Source organism: Mobula hypostoma, chromosome 29 (assembly GCF_963921235.1).
Source record: "Mobula hypostoma chromosome 29, sMobHyp1.1, whole genome shotgun sequence".
Classification (NCBI taxonomy): Eukaryota; Metazoa; Chordata; class Chondrichthyes; order Myliobatiformes; family Myliobatidae; genus Mobula; species Mobula hypostoma.
Genome location: NC_086125.1, coordinates 13,477,004 through 13,493,081, shown reverse-complemented (window position 1 = coordinate 13,493,081; position 16,078 = coordinate 13,477,004). Strand labels below are relative to the sequence as shown.

Sequence of the window (16,078 nt, the reverse complement as noted above, 5' to 3'; positions counted from 1 at the left end):
GGGAGGTGGATAGGGAAACCAGTAGGAGATAGGCAGATGACAGGGTGGGGGAGTGTCAGGAAAATCAGGTGGGGAGTGAAAGGAAGACAGAGGGGAAACAATTACTGGAAGGTGGAGAATTCGATCTTCATGCCGTCAGGTTGCACACTGCCCAGGTGGAATATGTGGCTGCTGTTCCTCTCGTTTGTGTTTGGCCTTAACCTGGCTGTGTAGGAATCCGAGGAGGAACATGTTGGTGTGGGAATGGGGAGAAAGTCTACCTAGCTTAATAAACATCTCCTGCAACTGATCATCCTCGCATTAGCATTTCCTTTCAGAGTGTGCCCTCTCTCGCTCTTACTCAGTTTCTTCTTAAAGACACTCACATTATCCTTGTGCCAATAACCTTCCACTTTCTTTTCCTGAAGGGAACACCACAGGGAATAGCATCAGTGGAACATCTTGGCGGTACACACAAATCATTTTCCTTCATGTGAAAGCGGCATCCATCATCAGAGATTCCCACCACCCAGGTCGCGCTCTCTCGCTGCTGCCAGCAGGTAGAAGGTACAAGAGCCTCAGGATTCGCACCACCAGGTTCAAGAACAGTTACTACCCCTCAACCATCAGGCTCTTGAGTAATAGGTGATAACTACACTTACTGGCCCTATCACTGAAATGTTCCTACAACCAATGATTTCACTTTAAGGACTCTATCTCATTATCTCATGCTCTCGTTTACTTATATTTATATTTATTGTCTTCTGCACTTTGGTTGATCTTGTTGTAGTCACTAGTCTATAGATGTGCTGAGTATTCCCAGAAGAAAATGAATCTCAGGGTTTATACAGTGACATATATGTAGTTTGATGATAAATTTACTTTGAACTATGAACTTTTTCGATGAGGTGCCAGTTGGTAGGTGAAAATTAATGGTTTAGAATCTCAGATGCTAGAGATTTGCTAACCAACTGGATGAAGGGAAATGGGTGAAAGTGGGTATATGTCATGGATCAACCATTGTACCTGAAACTGAACTAAGTCAAAAGGGCTGAAGGATATCTTACATTTCTTTACGACATGGAGGGAGGTAATATGGCTGTTTGGGTCTTTGCTGAAGCTCATTGCAATCCCCATCAATTCCAAGTATCTACAGCCTTTCAAATGCTCATTAACTCCCCTATAATTCTCCCATCACCCACCCACACAGTACGGACAATTAATAATAGCCAAATCACCAACTTGCACATCTTTGGGATGTGGGCCAAATCTGAAGCCCCTGAAATAAATCCTTCTGGTCCAGGGGAACATGAAAACTCCACACAGACAGTAACCAAGGTTAGGACTGAACCGGCAGTTGCAATTCCCTCATTCCTCTGTTCACTGGCAAAAGAGCTAGGTTCCGAAAATAAAATTCAGGACTTCGAAAAACTTCTTACTTTCTTTTGGAGAGCACAGTGAAAAATGAAGATGAACATTCCCTGGAAGGCATTGAAGGTGGTGAACAGGTAAGCCATCACCATGGACTCCTCGTTGATGAACATCAGGCCAAATGCCCAGGTGAGACCCAGAAGGAAAAGGAGAGCGATCGCACCCAACGCCCATGACCTAGGACACAGCAAGAAGCAGCAGTTAGTTTCCTCACTTGCAATTACAAGAAGTTTTTCCCATTAACCACAGTCTGCAATGGGGCAAGAAGGAAATGTTATTGTTTTGTCTGCACCACCTTTAAAGGTACTGGTTACAACTTCAGCTTGAACAGCAAAAAAAAAGATACTCGCTCACAAATGCTAAAACATTGCAGTCAGTGCCGATTTGAGTCCTGCTCAAAGAAGTCAAGTGTGCGGAAATGTCAAGAGTCCATTAGATCCAGGAAGATGATGTGGTGACGTGAATGGCTGTCGCTGGGGGCCAGGAAAAGTTCAGTGCAATTGTTAGGCTCTGCAGTAGTCAGGGAAACAGTCCCCATGGTCACACATACTATGGCTGCCACGGAGAGACGGAAAGGGGTGGCACTCCATGGCAGCCGCCATATTTACATCAGTGCGATACATGACCAAAGGGACGTTCTGTGCAGTAGGGGTGGGTGGGGCCAGGAAATCCACAGGCCATGATAAGAGCACGATTGGAGCTAACTTAATGTATTGAGTTCTCCAGGTGTGAGAACCCTCACCAGATATAGCAACGTCACAACAAGTTTAGAGATCTCAAAGTGCATCAAAGCTATACATCAAAATTATTCCTCTTAGACTCACACAAACCATACCACAGTCCACAATACAGCCATCCTCCATCCCCCCCACCCCCACACACACATACACCATTGACATTCTAACTATTTGGCCCCTGAGAGGTTAATTCCCCTCCATAGATGCTGCCTGACTTGCTGAGTTCCTCCACCATTTTGTGTGTGTGCTCAGATTTCCAGCACCTGCAGAATCTCCTGTTTGACCTTCCCCATATTCTTTATCTCTTCCATTGAGTCTCAACATAGAAGGAAGGGTGGGTGGGCATTTGCACTGGGGAGGGATTGAGTGCCAACGGCTCCCCAGGACTGGAGCTCAGTGAGGAGACAATCCAAACCCTTCCCTGTCGAATGCCTTCACCCCCGACTTCCCTGCCATGGACAGAGAAGTCATAAATGTATTTGGGGTAGAGCTTATGAGGAACGATGGCGCCTAACGGCAACTCCTTTGCTTGCACCTTCAGAAACAGCTCTATTTCTACCCTTAATATCTTTATTTTTTTCCTTTCAGGGTTCTGTTGAAGACCCTGACCTGGTGTTACACGCTGGCTTCGGTTCTTTGTGGGAATGGGACCGTTCTCGGGGTTCAATGACTGGCCGCTATGCGACATGCCAAGGGTTTGGCCTGAGAATCTTGTTCGTGTTGGGAAGCCTAAGATCTTGGAGCTCTGGAGACAGGCGGATCGAGGGTCGGTGTGACGGCGGAGACTCGTGTGATGTTGGGGAGGCCAGAAAATCTTTCGCTGTGGGCCCGAAGACCTGAGGTCTTTGCGATCTTCAGGCGCAGAGCTTGAAAAAAGCGACGAAATGGACTTTTAACATCGTAAACCAGCGGGTTGTTGTTATGTCTCCTGCTCGCTGTGAAAACGGGGAACACCTACCTCTCCCTTGCCAAGGAGAGAGAGAACCTGTGGGTTGTCAGATTCGGATGAAGTGCGAAGCTTTTGGGGTAACTTTAGTCTGTGTCTTTGCTATTGCTTAGCACACGTTTGGGCTTGGTGATAGTACCGACGCACGTTTATTTTCGCTGGTGGAGGCAGGGGGGATCATTGCTCGCTGCCGCTTACACGCGGGAGGGGGATCTGGGGGGGGACTTTGGGGCTCTCACGTTTAACTGTCGTTCATTCTTTGGGGCACTTCTCTGTTTTCGTGAAGGTTTCGCGAAGAAAAAGCATTTCAGGATATATATTGTATACATTTCTCTGACATTAAACTTGACCTTTGAACCTTTGAAACGTACAAGCTAACCTCAAACAGAAGTTGTATGAAAGCTGCCGGCTATGCTCCCTAACAATAGTGCTTCATGATTTCTACAATCTATCTGCATTGCCGAACATCATACATCTTCATTACTATGCAGTCACCTGCTACTTCACTGGTAAGGCGTCAGGCGAAGCTTCCAAATGCAAATCTTTGCTTATTTGCCCTTTCATTGTGTGAGGTCTCCCTGATAAGCAGGATACAGGGCAGGAAGAGATGGAGGACATGCAGTAAGTGGAGGAGCAGGAAACAATAGTGGTGAGAGAAGTGGCTGGCAATGGCAATATCATCCTTGTGGTTTACACATCACAGTGACACAGTGAAATGAGAAAACAGATTGATACATGCATGACACACAAAATGCTGGAGGAACTCAGCAGGTCAGGCAGCGTCTATGGAAATGAATAATCAACGTGCCGTGCTGAGATCCTCCGTCAGGACTGGAAGGGGGAAGACATCAGAATAAAAGGTGGGGGTGGGGGAGGGAAGGAAGATAGTCAGAAACCAGAAGGTTATAGGTGAAACCAGGCGGGTAGAAAAGGTAAAGGGCTGGTGGTGAAGGAATCTGATAGGCGAGGACAGTGGACCGTACGAGAAAGGGAAAGAGGAGGGGACCCAGGGGGAGGTGATACGCAGGTGAGTAGAAGTAAGAGGCCAGACTGGGGAACAGAGGAAGAAGAGAGGGTAGGTAATTTTTTTTTAAACTGGAAAGGAAAATCGATACTTGTGCCATCAGGTTGGAGGTTACCTAGACGCAATACGAGGTTTTGCTTCTCCACTCTGAGGGAGGCTGCTGATGCATGTTGCAGGGAGTGATAGTAGGCACTAGCCAGCTGATGCAAAGGGATTCTTGTGGGTGTGCTTACAATAGGATGGGTCTAGGCAATTGTACTGGCTCAAGTAACTCAGACGAAGATCATACATCGGCCGCCATTATGGCAAGGCAGAATACGGATACACATTGAGAGGGTTTGTGAACTCTCGGGCCTGGCTCACTAAATGAAGGGGATGACCAGGAAGATGGTGGGTTCTGTGTCCATTCCTTTCTGGAGGTTGTGTTGAGGCAGGAGACTGAGAACTCCATCCTGGAGATGACCTGTACTTCTTGTGCAAGGACTTGCTGGTAATCCCACTGCAAGTCATGCTCCAGTACTGGTGGCAAAACCTAAGGGAACCAACTCCTGTCTCACCTTGATCCAGTTGAGGCCTGGGCTCTGTAGCCTCAGATCCTTGGGAACAGAGATATTCCACCATGGAACAGCCTGGCAAGCTAACAGCGAAGGGAGCTAGCACTCACCAATTCTCCATGGGCATATGGAAGTAACCCGTGAACAGTTTGGGGGTGGCCAAGATCCAAGGTGTGGTAGCCATGAGAAGACTTCTCTTCTGCAGGAGCCACAGTTCTCTTTCGCAGGAGTGGACGTGTGTAAGATCCCTTATCCACCTCCTCACTGCCCCAGATGTGTGGAGGGAAGTGAAGGTGGGGGCACAGACCCATTTATTTGGGTTTATCAATGAACCTAGCCTTGGGTCAGGAGGTTACAACACAATAGGTGCAGGAAAAGGCTACTACACCTCACAAACTATCCGGCCATTCAATATGATCATGACTGATCTGGCCTACAACTCAATTCCTCCTCCTGCAAATTCCCCATCACACATAATCAACTGATCTTCCAAAAATTTATCTGTCTACTTCTCGAATTCCAGGGATTCACCACTCCCTTGTGAGAAGTTCCTATGGACCTGAGTTATAAATGACCGCCCTGTAATCTTGAAACTGTCTTTCATTCTAGATTCTCCTCCCGAGTCATTAAATCCTGATCATTAAATTTGCTGATGATACCACAGTGGTGGGGCTCATCAGCAAAAATGATAAAACAATATGCAGGGAGGAGGGCAAACACCTAGAGAGCTGGTGCAGTGATAACAACTTGATGCTTAATGTCACCAAAACCAAGGAGATGATCGTCGATTTCAGACGGTCTCAGCCTGAGCACACACCCCTCAGCATCAGTGGCTCCACAGTGGAGAGAGTGGAAAACATCAAGTTCCTTGGGGTGCAGATCTCGGACAATCTCACCTGGTCCAGGAACAGCACTGGGATTGTGAAATGGGCCCAGCAGAGATTGCACTTTCTGAGGAAGCTTAAACAAGCATCTCTCCCCACTAACATCTTAACTACATTCTACAGAGGTGTGGTTGAGAGTGTGCTGACCTTTTGCATCACAACCTGGTACTCCAGCTGCAGTGCTGTCGACAAAAAAGCCTTGCAGAGGGTGGTTAGGGGAGCAGAGAAGGTTATTGGGGTCTCCCTACCTTCTGTCCAAGACCTCTTTCAGAGTCGATGCCTCCAGAAGACACGGTACATCATTAAAGACCCCTCACACCCTCTCCATGAACTGTTCGTTCTCCTGCCATCAGGCAAACGTTACAGGAGCATCAAAACTAAAACCACAAGGCTACTAAACAGCTTCCTCCCACAGGCAGTCAGACTGCTAAATAGCTGCTCTACCTGACTCTGCTTTGGACACTTTTAACTTGCACTGGACACTTATAACTTGATTTTAACTGACATGTGGCTGTTGTGTTCTACTATTTATTGTCATGTTTATTATTTAGTGTTGCGTTTGTTATGTTATGATTGCACTGCTCCTGAGAAACGCTGTCTCATTCTGCTCTGCAGAGCTGATGTATGGTTAGAATGACAATAAAGTTTTTTGAATTTTGAATCTTGAATCTTTGAATCTACCCTGTTATGTTCACTCTAGATCTTAGATGTTTCAAAACAGTCATTATTTACTCTTCTAAACTTTGAAGAAAATAGATCTAATTTCCTTGGCTGCTTGTGATAGGATAAACCTCACATCACAGGAATTACATCAGTAAATCTCTTCTGTACTACCTCCAATGCTAGTATTTCCTTTCTTAAATAAGTGGACCAACACAATCTGTAGTACACCAGCTCTTACCCTACCAACAACCTGTACAGTTCGAACAATACTTCCCCCTTTTGAGACTCCAACATTATTACAGTAAAGATCAATAGTCCCATCATACTTACTGTACCTGCTCGCTAACATTCTGTGATATGTGAACAAGAACACCTCCATCCCTCCATACCTTGCGTATCTGCAACTTTCTCTTTTAATAATCTTGTTTTACATTCCTCTTACCAAAGTGTCTGACTTCACTTTTCCACATGAACTCCATTTGCCAGACTTCTGCCATCTCACTTATGCAATTGCAGGATCCTGGCATCCTGACCGTAACACGCCTTCCCACCTACAGTAATGTGCAAATGCCTTGGGCATATGTAAAAAAATTTTGTAAAGCAAAGATATTTTCAAAATTAATGAAAACTTTCTCATTATCAAAAAAATACTATGAAGAGCAGTAAACAGTAAAAAAAAAGAAATAAAATCATTATTTAGTGACCACCCTTTTGCCTTTAAATCTGCATCAGTTCTCTAAGATACAATGTTGTGCTGTCTTATAAGTAAATCGCTAGCAGATTGTTCCAAGCATCTTGGAGAACTTGCCACTGTTCTTCTGCAGACCTTGGCTGTCTCACTTGCTTCTGTCTGTCCAGGTAATCCCAGACAGCCTCAATGATGTTGAGATCGGGGCTCTGTGGAGGCTATACCATCTGAAACCATATAAAAATCCAGGGTGCCTAAGGCTTATGCACAGTGATGCATTTCCATGTCATTGGCAAACTTGAATACCTTACATTTTTCCTTCTCATCCAGGCCATTAATATAAACAGTAAATTATTGAGGATCAAGAACTGATCCTTGGGCACTTGACTAGTTACACCAATACTGCCTGAGAAAAGAACAGAAGAAAACAGAGAATGGACTCAGCTGAATACATCATGAGCATATCTGTCCCTACCATCAGGGACAACCAACTGCACAATCTTAAACCATTAGGTTAATGATATTATGGCCACCGAACCATTCTGCACAACTTTAAACCACTTGCTTAACAATGCTTTGACCACTTTGAACTAAAATGAATTTTTTTTTTGGTTTTATTTATTTACTTAGTGATACAGTACACAGTAGACCTTTCCTGCCTTCGAGCCTGCCACCGCCCCACAACCCTGACCATGGGACACTTTACAGTGACCAATTAACGTACTCAGTATGTCTTTGGATTGTGTGAGGAAACCGGACCACTAGGGAAAAACTTATGCTTCCCAATGGGGACTCCTTACAGAACGGTGCCAGAATTGTATTCCAAATTCCAGAACGCCCTGAGCTGCAATAGTATTGTGCTAACTGCTACGCGACATGGCGTGTTTTGTGTTCCTTCTTGTAAGTTTTGCATAATTTATGTTTAATGCATTTTCCTTGCGAATACTACTGCCATGATGCTATTGCCTATGATACTGTTGCAAGTTTTACCTGTGTATAAATGCAATTGTGCCCATGACAATAAACTTGACTTTGGCTTGTTTACTCTGCTTTTTCTGAGATGATCAATCTTCACTCCATGCCAGCATATGTCTATTTGCAATAACGGTGGACCGGTTTGAACATTGTCATATCGTCCATCCGCTGCTTGTCTGCTGACAGCATGGTGTTCACTATCTCAAAGTACTTCTCATCTGAACTTTTAGGGAATGGAAACCCTAAATGTGGATTATTCAAGCCATGTGATACAGCCAATAGCTGCCTGCATGTCTAGGAATCTCGTGCCCAGTGGAACACTGAAATCAAAGCTGTTCTTCTACGAGCACAGAACACTGGTGACTTCTCTGATCAGTAGTCAGATATATGGCAGAGCCTTGTGACTGGCTAGTCTAATGCAATGGTTAGTTATCAGGAGGTTGAGTGTCAATGAAGCCTTCACCTCCACAAGGTCATCTCTGTTGCTATACCTTCTGGAAAATTAATCCTGCAAAATTGTAGAGGCCGAGGCATGATGCATCAATTCTGAAGACTTGCTGCCATTGGAATCCTTGCTGATGGACATTTCCATTGCTCCTGTCTCAATGATTGAGTCACCGATGATGCCTATAGCCAAGCCTCCAGTTGAAAAGTATTTCTGGCAGTGTTCCCACTGAGGCAACTGTTGGGATAGTAACTCAACAGTTAAACTTGGCATCAAACACTCCCAGTTCGGCACCATCTGTAGATTATGGGAGGTGTGTGAGCATCCTGCAAGAAGTTCTGAAGTTGTCTTGTGGGCTCGCCCAACAAAATACTCCTAAAACTGCGAGTAAAACAAGAACAGTACATGTTGTATCAACCAACACACATCAAAGTTGCTGGTGAACGCAGCAGGCCAGGCAGCATCTCCGGGAAGAGGTACAGTCGACGTGTCAGGACGAAGGGTCTCGGCCTGAAATGTCGACTGTACCTCTTCCTAGAGATGCTGCCTGGCCTGCTGCGTTCACCAGCAACTTTGATGTGTGTTGCTTGAATTTCCAGCATCTGCAGAATTCCTGTTGAGTACATGTTGTATTCCTACTTCTTCCAAGACTGTTCCATAGCAGATATTGTCCGGATCTTTGAGAATTAATTTATGTCAAAGGGGCCTGAAACTTGTGTTGCATAATAAATATCATCAGTAGATGTGCCTCTGATCCTAATATTTATTCCAGGTGGCCCAATCCAATTTTTAGACACTGTCACAAGTTGCTAGAGGAACTCAGCAGGTCAAAGTTGAGTTGAGTAGGACATGTTGGAGTCCATTTGAAGGGACCCAAAATGTCGACTGTCCATTTCCCTCCCTAGACACTTCCTGACTTACTGAGTTCCTCCAGAATATTACGTGTTGCTCTTGATTCCCCTGTCTATAGTCTCTAGTGTTTCCTTCTAGGCAGTGATGTTGGTGTTGCATAAATAGTGATTTGATGACATAAATCCTTTGCTAAAATGCAAAGCAAAGCTAATTTCAGCACACAGAGGCTGACAGCATAACAAACTGAGCCAGAGCTGCTGCAGAAAATGGACAAAACAGCTTGCCACCTCTGGATATACAGCCTCATTGGCTGTTATAGCTCCTCAATACACCTTCAACAGCAAAGGAAAGGCTTGAGTCCAGACGGATTCAATAATCCTGATGGAGTGGCTACATGGAGAGGAATGGCCCAGTGAACAAGGGAGCACTTCCTCTGATAGGTAGGTAGGTATAAAATTATGGCCACCAATAGAGAGAGCAGTTTTTATTGTTGGATTGGACAACCCTAACTTCTCGAAATCAATGGACAGAAAGCAAAAATGTCTCATATACACCAGCAAATGTGTTTAGTCTTTTCCAAAAAAAAACTTTTATTGAGATGGCAACTTTAATTGGGTAGAACTTTCTCATGCATGGGAGCATTATCAAACAGTATCCCACACTGTCACACCGTAATATAAAAGTAGGTGACAGAAAGCTCAGTCAAGAATGAAAGGTTAATGCAGCAAATTGTGGAGAGATAGAAAGGTGGAAGGGGCTTATGGAGCAAAGCTAGTAGTGAGGGTGATAGATGGATAACAGATCAGAATGAAATAGCCGAGTCTCCAGCTAACAAAGCCACAGGTGAGTGTTACAGCAGTTGAGCTGAGACGGGAATACCGTGGAAGTATTACAAGGCAGCTTTGCTGACATTCTAAAAGCAGTGAAAGAAAACTGATGTTGGAGTGAAGTAATAACTGCCAATCTAAATTTTAATACAAATAATCCTGTTTTGCCAAGAGACGTGCTTAGATCTAGTTCTGCAGACTAAAATATTGCCATAGAGTGAAGAATTAATCTATCAACCTAACAAGGAAGCATTAGCTAGGTTAGATGGATGGTGTTTTTGATAGAGCAGTATATAGCTGAGATGTTAGATATACACTGACTCGCTCTTCTATCACTGATAGAATCTGCCCGCCTTTATCAGGCGTAATGAACAAGTACATTTGCATTCATATATTAACTGCACATGAAAACAGAAGAATTCCAGTTGCACAGGGCATGAAATGGCATAACCTTATCCCAATACTTGCACATTATAATATCACCTCCAAGTTGTGCATCATGCTGGTTCATTCCCTCACGGCCACACACCACACGTAGCAGCACTATGGGAACACCTTCAGCGCACAGACGGCAATGGTGTGAGTTGGATCACTCCCACCCTCCCCAGGGCTTCTGGACATGAGCACCGCATTCCAAATATGCCAATGATCCCACATCCTGAGGAAAGATATGGAACAAAATACTGGGCCCACACTCATTACATGGGTGCTGTGAACATTGGGGTTCATTGAACATAAGAAAAGATTACAGAAGCAAGTCATCTGTCTTTCAACTCACTCCTCCATATGGTTGACTTCAGCACCATTCCCCATACTACTATTTTCCCTTAGTACTAATTTTCCTCCAGTTCCCAATTTTTTATCTCCTTTCATCCACACCCTCTCCAACCCCTATCACCCATTTTCACCTATTTCCCCTACCCCCTCCTGTTTTCATCCATCTACCAGCCACCACACCCACCATCTCTCCCATCTGGTTCTAGTTCCATCTGCCCTTCACCTCTCCCCCTAATGGTTCTCATTATCACCTAACTGACCTATCGGATCACAGCACTAGTAGTTTATTACCCTGCCAGCTGTCTCCATCTTCTCTTCTCCACCCAACTCTATCTTCTCTTTCTTTTCCTGTCTCCATCCATCATCCTCCTGCCTCAGTCTCCCACCTCCACCCCTTTCCAACCCTACCTAGATCATCCTGCTCATTATGCTTCGTCCCTCCTTGGTCCACCTATCACCTGCTGAGCTGTCTCACTCCTGAGCTTCTCCTCTTTACACTACTTTCCCTCCCCATTTTCAGTTCTGATGCAGAGTTTCGATCTGAAATGTTAACAATTCCACCCCTGCAACAACCACCCCCAACTCCCTAACAGATGCCTTGACCCACTGAATTCCTGCAGCTGATTGTTGCTACAGATCCTAGTAAATTCAGTCTCTGGCGTCTCCAGGCACTTATCAATATCTCTTTTGAATTAATTTAAAGACTAGTTCTCCACAGTTCTCTGGGACAGAGAATCCCAAAGATTTGTCACATGAATAAACTTCTCATCTCAGCTTTGGATGCATTATCCTCATTCTAAGACTGTGGGCCTTAGCCTGAGGAAGCATTCTTGTCGGCTCATACAGGGACTGATCATCCAAGAACTCATCTGGTGAATCTTTACTGCATTGTTCTACACAAGTGCACCCTTGTGTAAAGAAAGAACAGGTTCTAAGCAGTTTGCTTTGCGATTCTTGGTCCTTCAGTTTCACATGGGATCAGTTATATAATCCAGCCAAATAACCTAAATTGAATTTAGGAGACGAGGGATAATGTTGCAGCTATATATGACCCTGATCAGACCCCACTTGCAGTACTGTGCTCAGTTCTGGTCGCCTCACTCCAGGAAGGATGTGGAAGCCATAGAAAGGGTGCAGAGGAGATCTACAAGGATGTTGCCTGGATTGGGGAGCATGCCTTATGAGAATAGGTTGAGTGAACTCGGCCTTTTCTCCTTGGAGCGACCGAGGATGAGAGGTGACCTGATAGAGGCGTATAAGATGATGAGAGGCATCGATCGAGTGGATAGTCAGAGGCTTTTTCCCAGGGCTGAAATGGCTGCCACAAGAGGACACAGGTTTAAGGTGCTGGGGAGTAGATACAGAGGAGATGGCAGGGGTAAGTTTTTTACTCAGAGAGTGGTGAGTGTGTGGAATGGGCTGCCGGCAACGGTGGCGGAGGTGGATACGATAAGGTCTTTTAAGAGACTTTTGGATAGGTACATGGAGCTTAGTGAAATAGAGGGCTATAGGTAAGCCTAGTAGTTTCTAAGGTAGGGATATGCTCGGCACAATTCTGTGGGCCGAAGGGCCTGTATTGTGCTGTAGGTTTTCTATGTTTCTATGTTCTAACCTGTTTTTGTTTTTCAGGGATGACTGGCGGCGTACTGTAACAGAGTTGTCCTTTCACAACGTCAGCATTTCATTCTGCCCTTCAGCCTGGTCACAACTGAGCTGGGAAAGAATGAACTGCAGTAGGTCAAGTAGCCTGTGGTGACCTCTCCAATCAATAAGATCACGCTTATCCCTAACATTAAGTTCCTTCATCTCCAAAAATATATCCGTCTTGGTCTTGAGGTACTAAATACTGATATATTTTTGGAGATGCATGAACTTAATCAGTCCTGATCTTGAATGTATCCACAGTCCTCTGAGGCAGGGAATTCTTAAGGTTTGCAATGCTCCTGAGAGAAGGAATTTCTCCACGCCACTGTCTAAAAGTGGCAACCAATCATCGCGAGACCATAATTTCTACTTCTAGAAGCTGCAACTGGGAAAAACCAACAGTCTCTCAGCTCATCGTTCATTTTCACCTTGATCAAGACACATAATACAACCTCTAACCATCCCAACAGCCAATCTTCTACCTAACCAATTGCACCATTTCCACTCAGCCAAATGTCCAACCACTACAGGACCACTGAACTATTGAACTAATCGTCCAGACAGACTACCCACACCCCCAACTCACTAAGGGTAGACCATCCTAGCACTCACACCAAAACCACAATGCCAGTTCAAGTATCCTGTGAATTCCCATCTATCACCTTTACTGATCTCCTGACCCGAAACCTTACTGAACTACCAGGCTTCTGACCTCTGTTGCTTCTCGGAGCTGAACTTCTCGATATCCTTTGTGTGTTGACGAAACATTTGAAGGAAAAGCCTTTCAGAGTGTGGAGCCCGTGCAGCGACGGATGATATCCAAAGTACATGATGTTTACCAGCTCTCAAACAAAGTTCTCATTGGCCAACCATGCACCTAGTCAGCAGCAACTTCTAGGAATCATTTATTTATTTATTGAGATACAGTGCGGAATCGGCCCTTCAAGCTGCACCACCCAGCAACTCCCGACTGAAATTAAGCCGAATCACAAGCCAATCTTACAATGACCAGTTAACCTATCAGCTGGTACGTCTTTGGACTGTGTGAAGAAATTGGAGAACTTGGAGGAGATCCATGCGGTCACCAGGAATTGAACCCAGGTTGCTGGTACTGTAGTGTATTGCTAACCAGTATGCTACTGTGCTGTCTCTGAAATTAAATCTTGTGGTACATATGCATCACTTACAGGTTGACAGGTCCTGCATGCCCAAGACAACTGATCCATACCAACTCTCTAGTAGATTTCAGACTGGCTAAGTATTTTGTTATTCATGCAGCAACCCAATATTCATTTACTTTATTTCTTTATGTTTACACTTTGAACAGAAGATTGTTTCAGAATCCAAGCAGACCCTTGAGCACAATGTGGATCCTGACATGACGGAAGGTTTCAGGGGCTCATTAGTAGTGTCAGGGAAGGGACAGTCACACACTCCAGTTCCTGTCCTCTGAAATTCAAGGTCACTGTTATGAGGTCACAGTGATGATTGTGATAACATAACAGGGTGGATGACAGTATTGCCTCAAGGCTTAGCTCATCTTTTTACCTTGGAAAGGTCAGTTCTTACCCTCTGCCCTTTCCTCTTGTACTGCAGTATCTGGAGTAGGAATTGGGTGACATAGCACTACAGAATCACAATACAGATCATCTTGTTCTTACATAAGATAAATAAGTTTCACTTTCCTGCTACTTCTCCAAACCTTTCCTTTTTTTAGTTATTTAACCTATCCCTTTTCAAAAGTTATGATCAAATGTGACGTAACTGCCCTTTCCAGGAGTCCATTCTGAATCACAGTGTCTCATCACCATCCCTGCTTCCTTTGGCAATTATTTGAATCTGATTTCTCTGATCAATAAACGCCCCCCCCCACCCCATTCCTAAAATGGATACAATTCCACCCCATCTACTTGACCAAAAACATGATTCTGAAGCTCTCTACAGAATCTTGCCTTCACGGTTTCCTCTCCCTCTTCATCTTGCATATACCTAATCTCCTTGATAACTGCAGTACTCCATTTACAGAAGCCAATCATTCCTGGAAATGCTCTCTTTTGTGGCCACTTTAAGAACTTAATATCCTTTCTAAAGCACGGGGAAGAGCTAGTTGCAATATATCTGCTGTGGTCATTCAGTATATTCTTATTCTATAGGGCCATTGTAACTTGTACATTAGGCCCATAATTAATCCCACATCATCAATATTACATGGGGAGGGGAAGAGGATTGAGAGCATTAGACAACAGGTGAGCATCGATTGCTCTAGGTTTGATACTGTAACACTAGATCTTACTTCAGAAATGGTTTGTCGTCCTCATATCTACAGAAGCAAAGAAAAGAGGTTCCATTAGAACAGGCACCATTGGCAGGAAATCATATCAACACTTGTACAATGACTCTGTGTAACCCAAGTTTAGTTGGACAGCATGAAACACCTGCTGCATTATGGCCATCTCTGGCAAACTCTATCAGGAGTAACTCTTCCTTATGATGAAGAAAGTTGCAGGAGTATTCAAAGGGTGTGACACCTTCAATTAGTGTCTATATTGTTGGCAATGGCACTTGCATTACTGGAAGATGTGAATGCATTATTTCTGCATATTTGGGGCAAATTTGTACCTCTGGAATTAGTACTTGGTCCTAAGGGCTCCTTTCTCTCAAGTACAAATGAAGATCATCTATTGGAGAGACTGATGATCAAATGGCTAGACATTACTGCATTGAAGCTGATTTTTCTGCTCATATGCATGCTGCTCTTCATAAAACGCTCCAACAACTCTTTTCGTTTCTGTCTTTATGTCTCCCTTGTAGTATAATCTGACATTCTCTTCCACAATACTGGGCTAATTCTCTAAACTGCTCCCTATGGCAGAGTTGCACATTCTCTGGTTCAAGAAGTTTCTTTTCTCTATATACATGCATCATCATGTGCAGTCTATCAAACCCTTCCAGAGTTCAATGAACCTTGATCAGATCACCCCCTCCCTCATTCCTGCTCAATCTTTCCTAACACCAACAAACTTCCAGTTCCGCTAAAACATTTTCAAGAAGTACATAAAAACACTGATTTAGAGTATTAATTTTAGAACTGTTAACACGACTCCAAATATATCCTGACATAATTGGACTTGGATTGTTTTCACTCAAGTGTCAGAGACTGAGGAGATGATATGATGGAAATATACAAAATTATACAAGGCATAGAGAGGGTAGCTGGTCAGTCTTTTCCCCAGGTGCATAGAAATGTCAAATACTAGAGAGCAAAGCTTTAAGATGAGAGGGGAAAAGGTTAAAGAAGATTTGTGAGGCAAGATATTTTCAGAGATAATGGTAGTACCTGGAATGTGAAGCCAAGGTAAGTGGTAGAAGCAGATATGATAGCAACATTTATGAGGCACTTAGACAGGTATGTGAGCAGTCAGGGAATGGAGGGATATAGACCATTAATGGGCAGATGGGATTAGCTTAAATTAGCATCTTGGTCGGCACAGACATGGTGGACAGAAAAGCCAGTTCTTGTGCTGTGATGTTCTACGTTCTGTGCCTGGAAGAGGAATAGCTGTGTGTGCTGTGATGAGGGTAGCTGGTATTACATCCCGAGGATGACCTTGTATGAGCATGGGACTGGCTGTACATGTGGGTTATGGACAGC

The 16,078-nt window shown here is 44.3% G+C and overlaps 1 protein-coding gene across 11 annotated transcripts in view; it reads right to left on the bottom strand.

The window, feature by feature from the left end:
- The window catches only part of LOC134339494 (adhesion G protein-coupled receptor L1-like), a 666,897-nt gene that overhangs the window by 22,345 nt on the left and 628,474 nt on the right, over window positions 1-16,078 (bottom strand). For 7 of the 11 annotated variants that reach the window (XM_063036065.1, XM_063036054.1, XM_063036056.1 and 4 more), the window contains 2 exons: window positions 14,720-14,746; window positions 1,419-1,587 (listed from right to left, as the gene is read on the bottom strand). In XM_063036065.1, the coding sequence (XP_062892135.1) occupies window positions 1,419-1,587; window positions 14,720-14,746 (196 nt within the window). The remainder of the gene's footprint in view (window positions 1-1,418; window positions 1,588-14,719; window positions 14,747-16,078) is intronic. The other 4 variants (XM_063036055.1, XM_063036059.1, XM_063036060.1 and 1 more) reach the window with 1 other exon arrangement.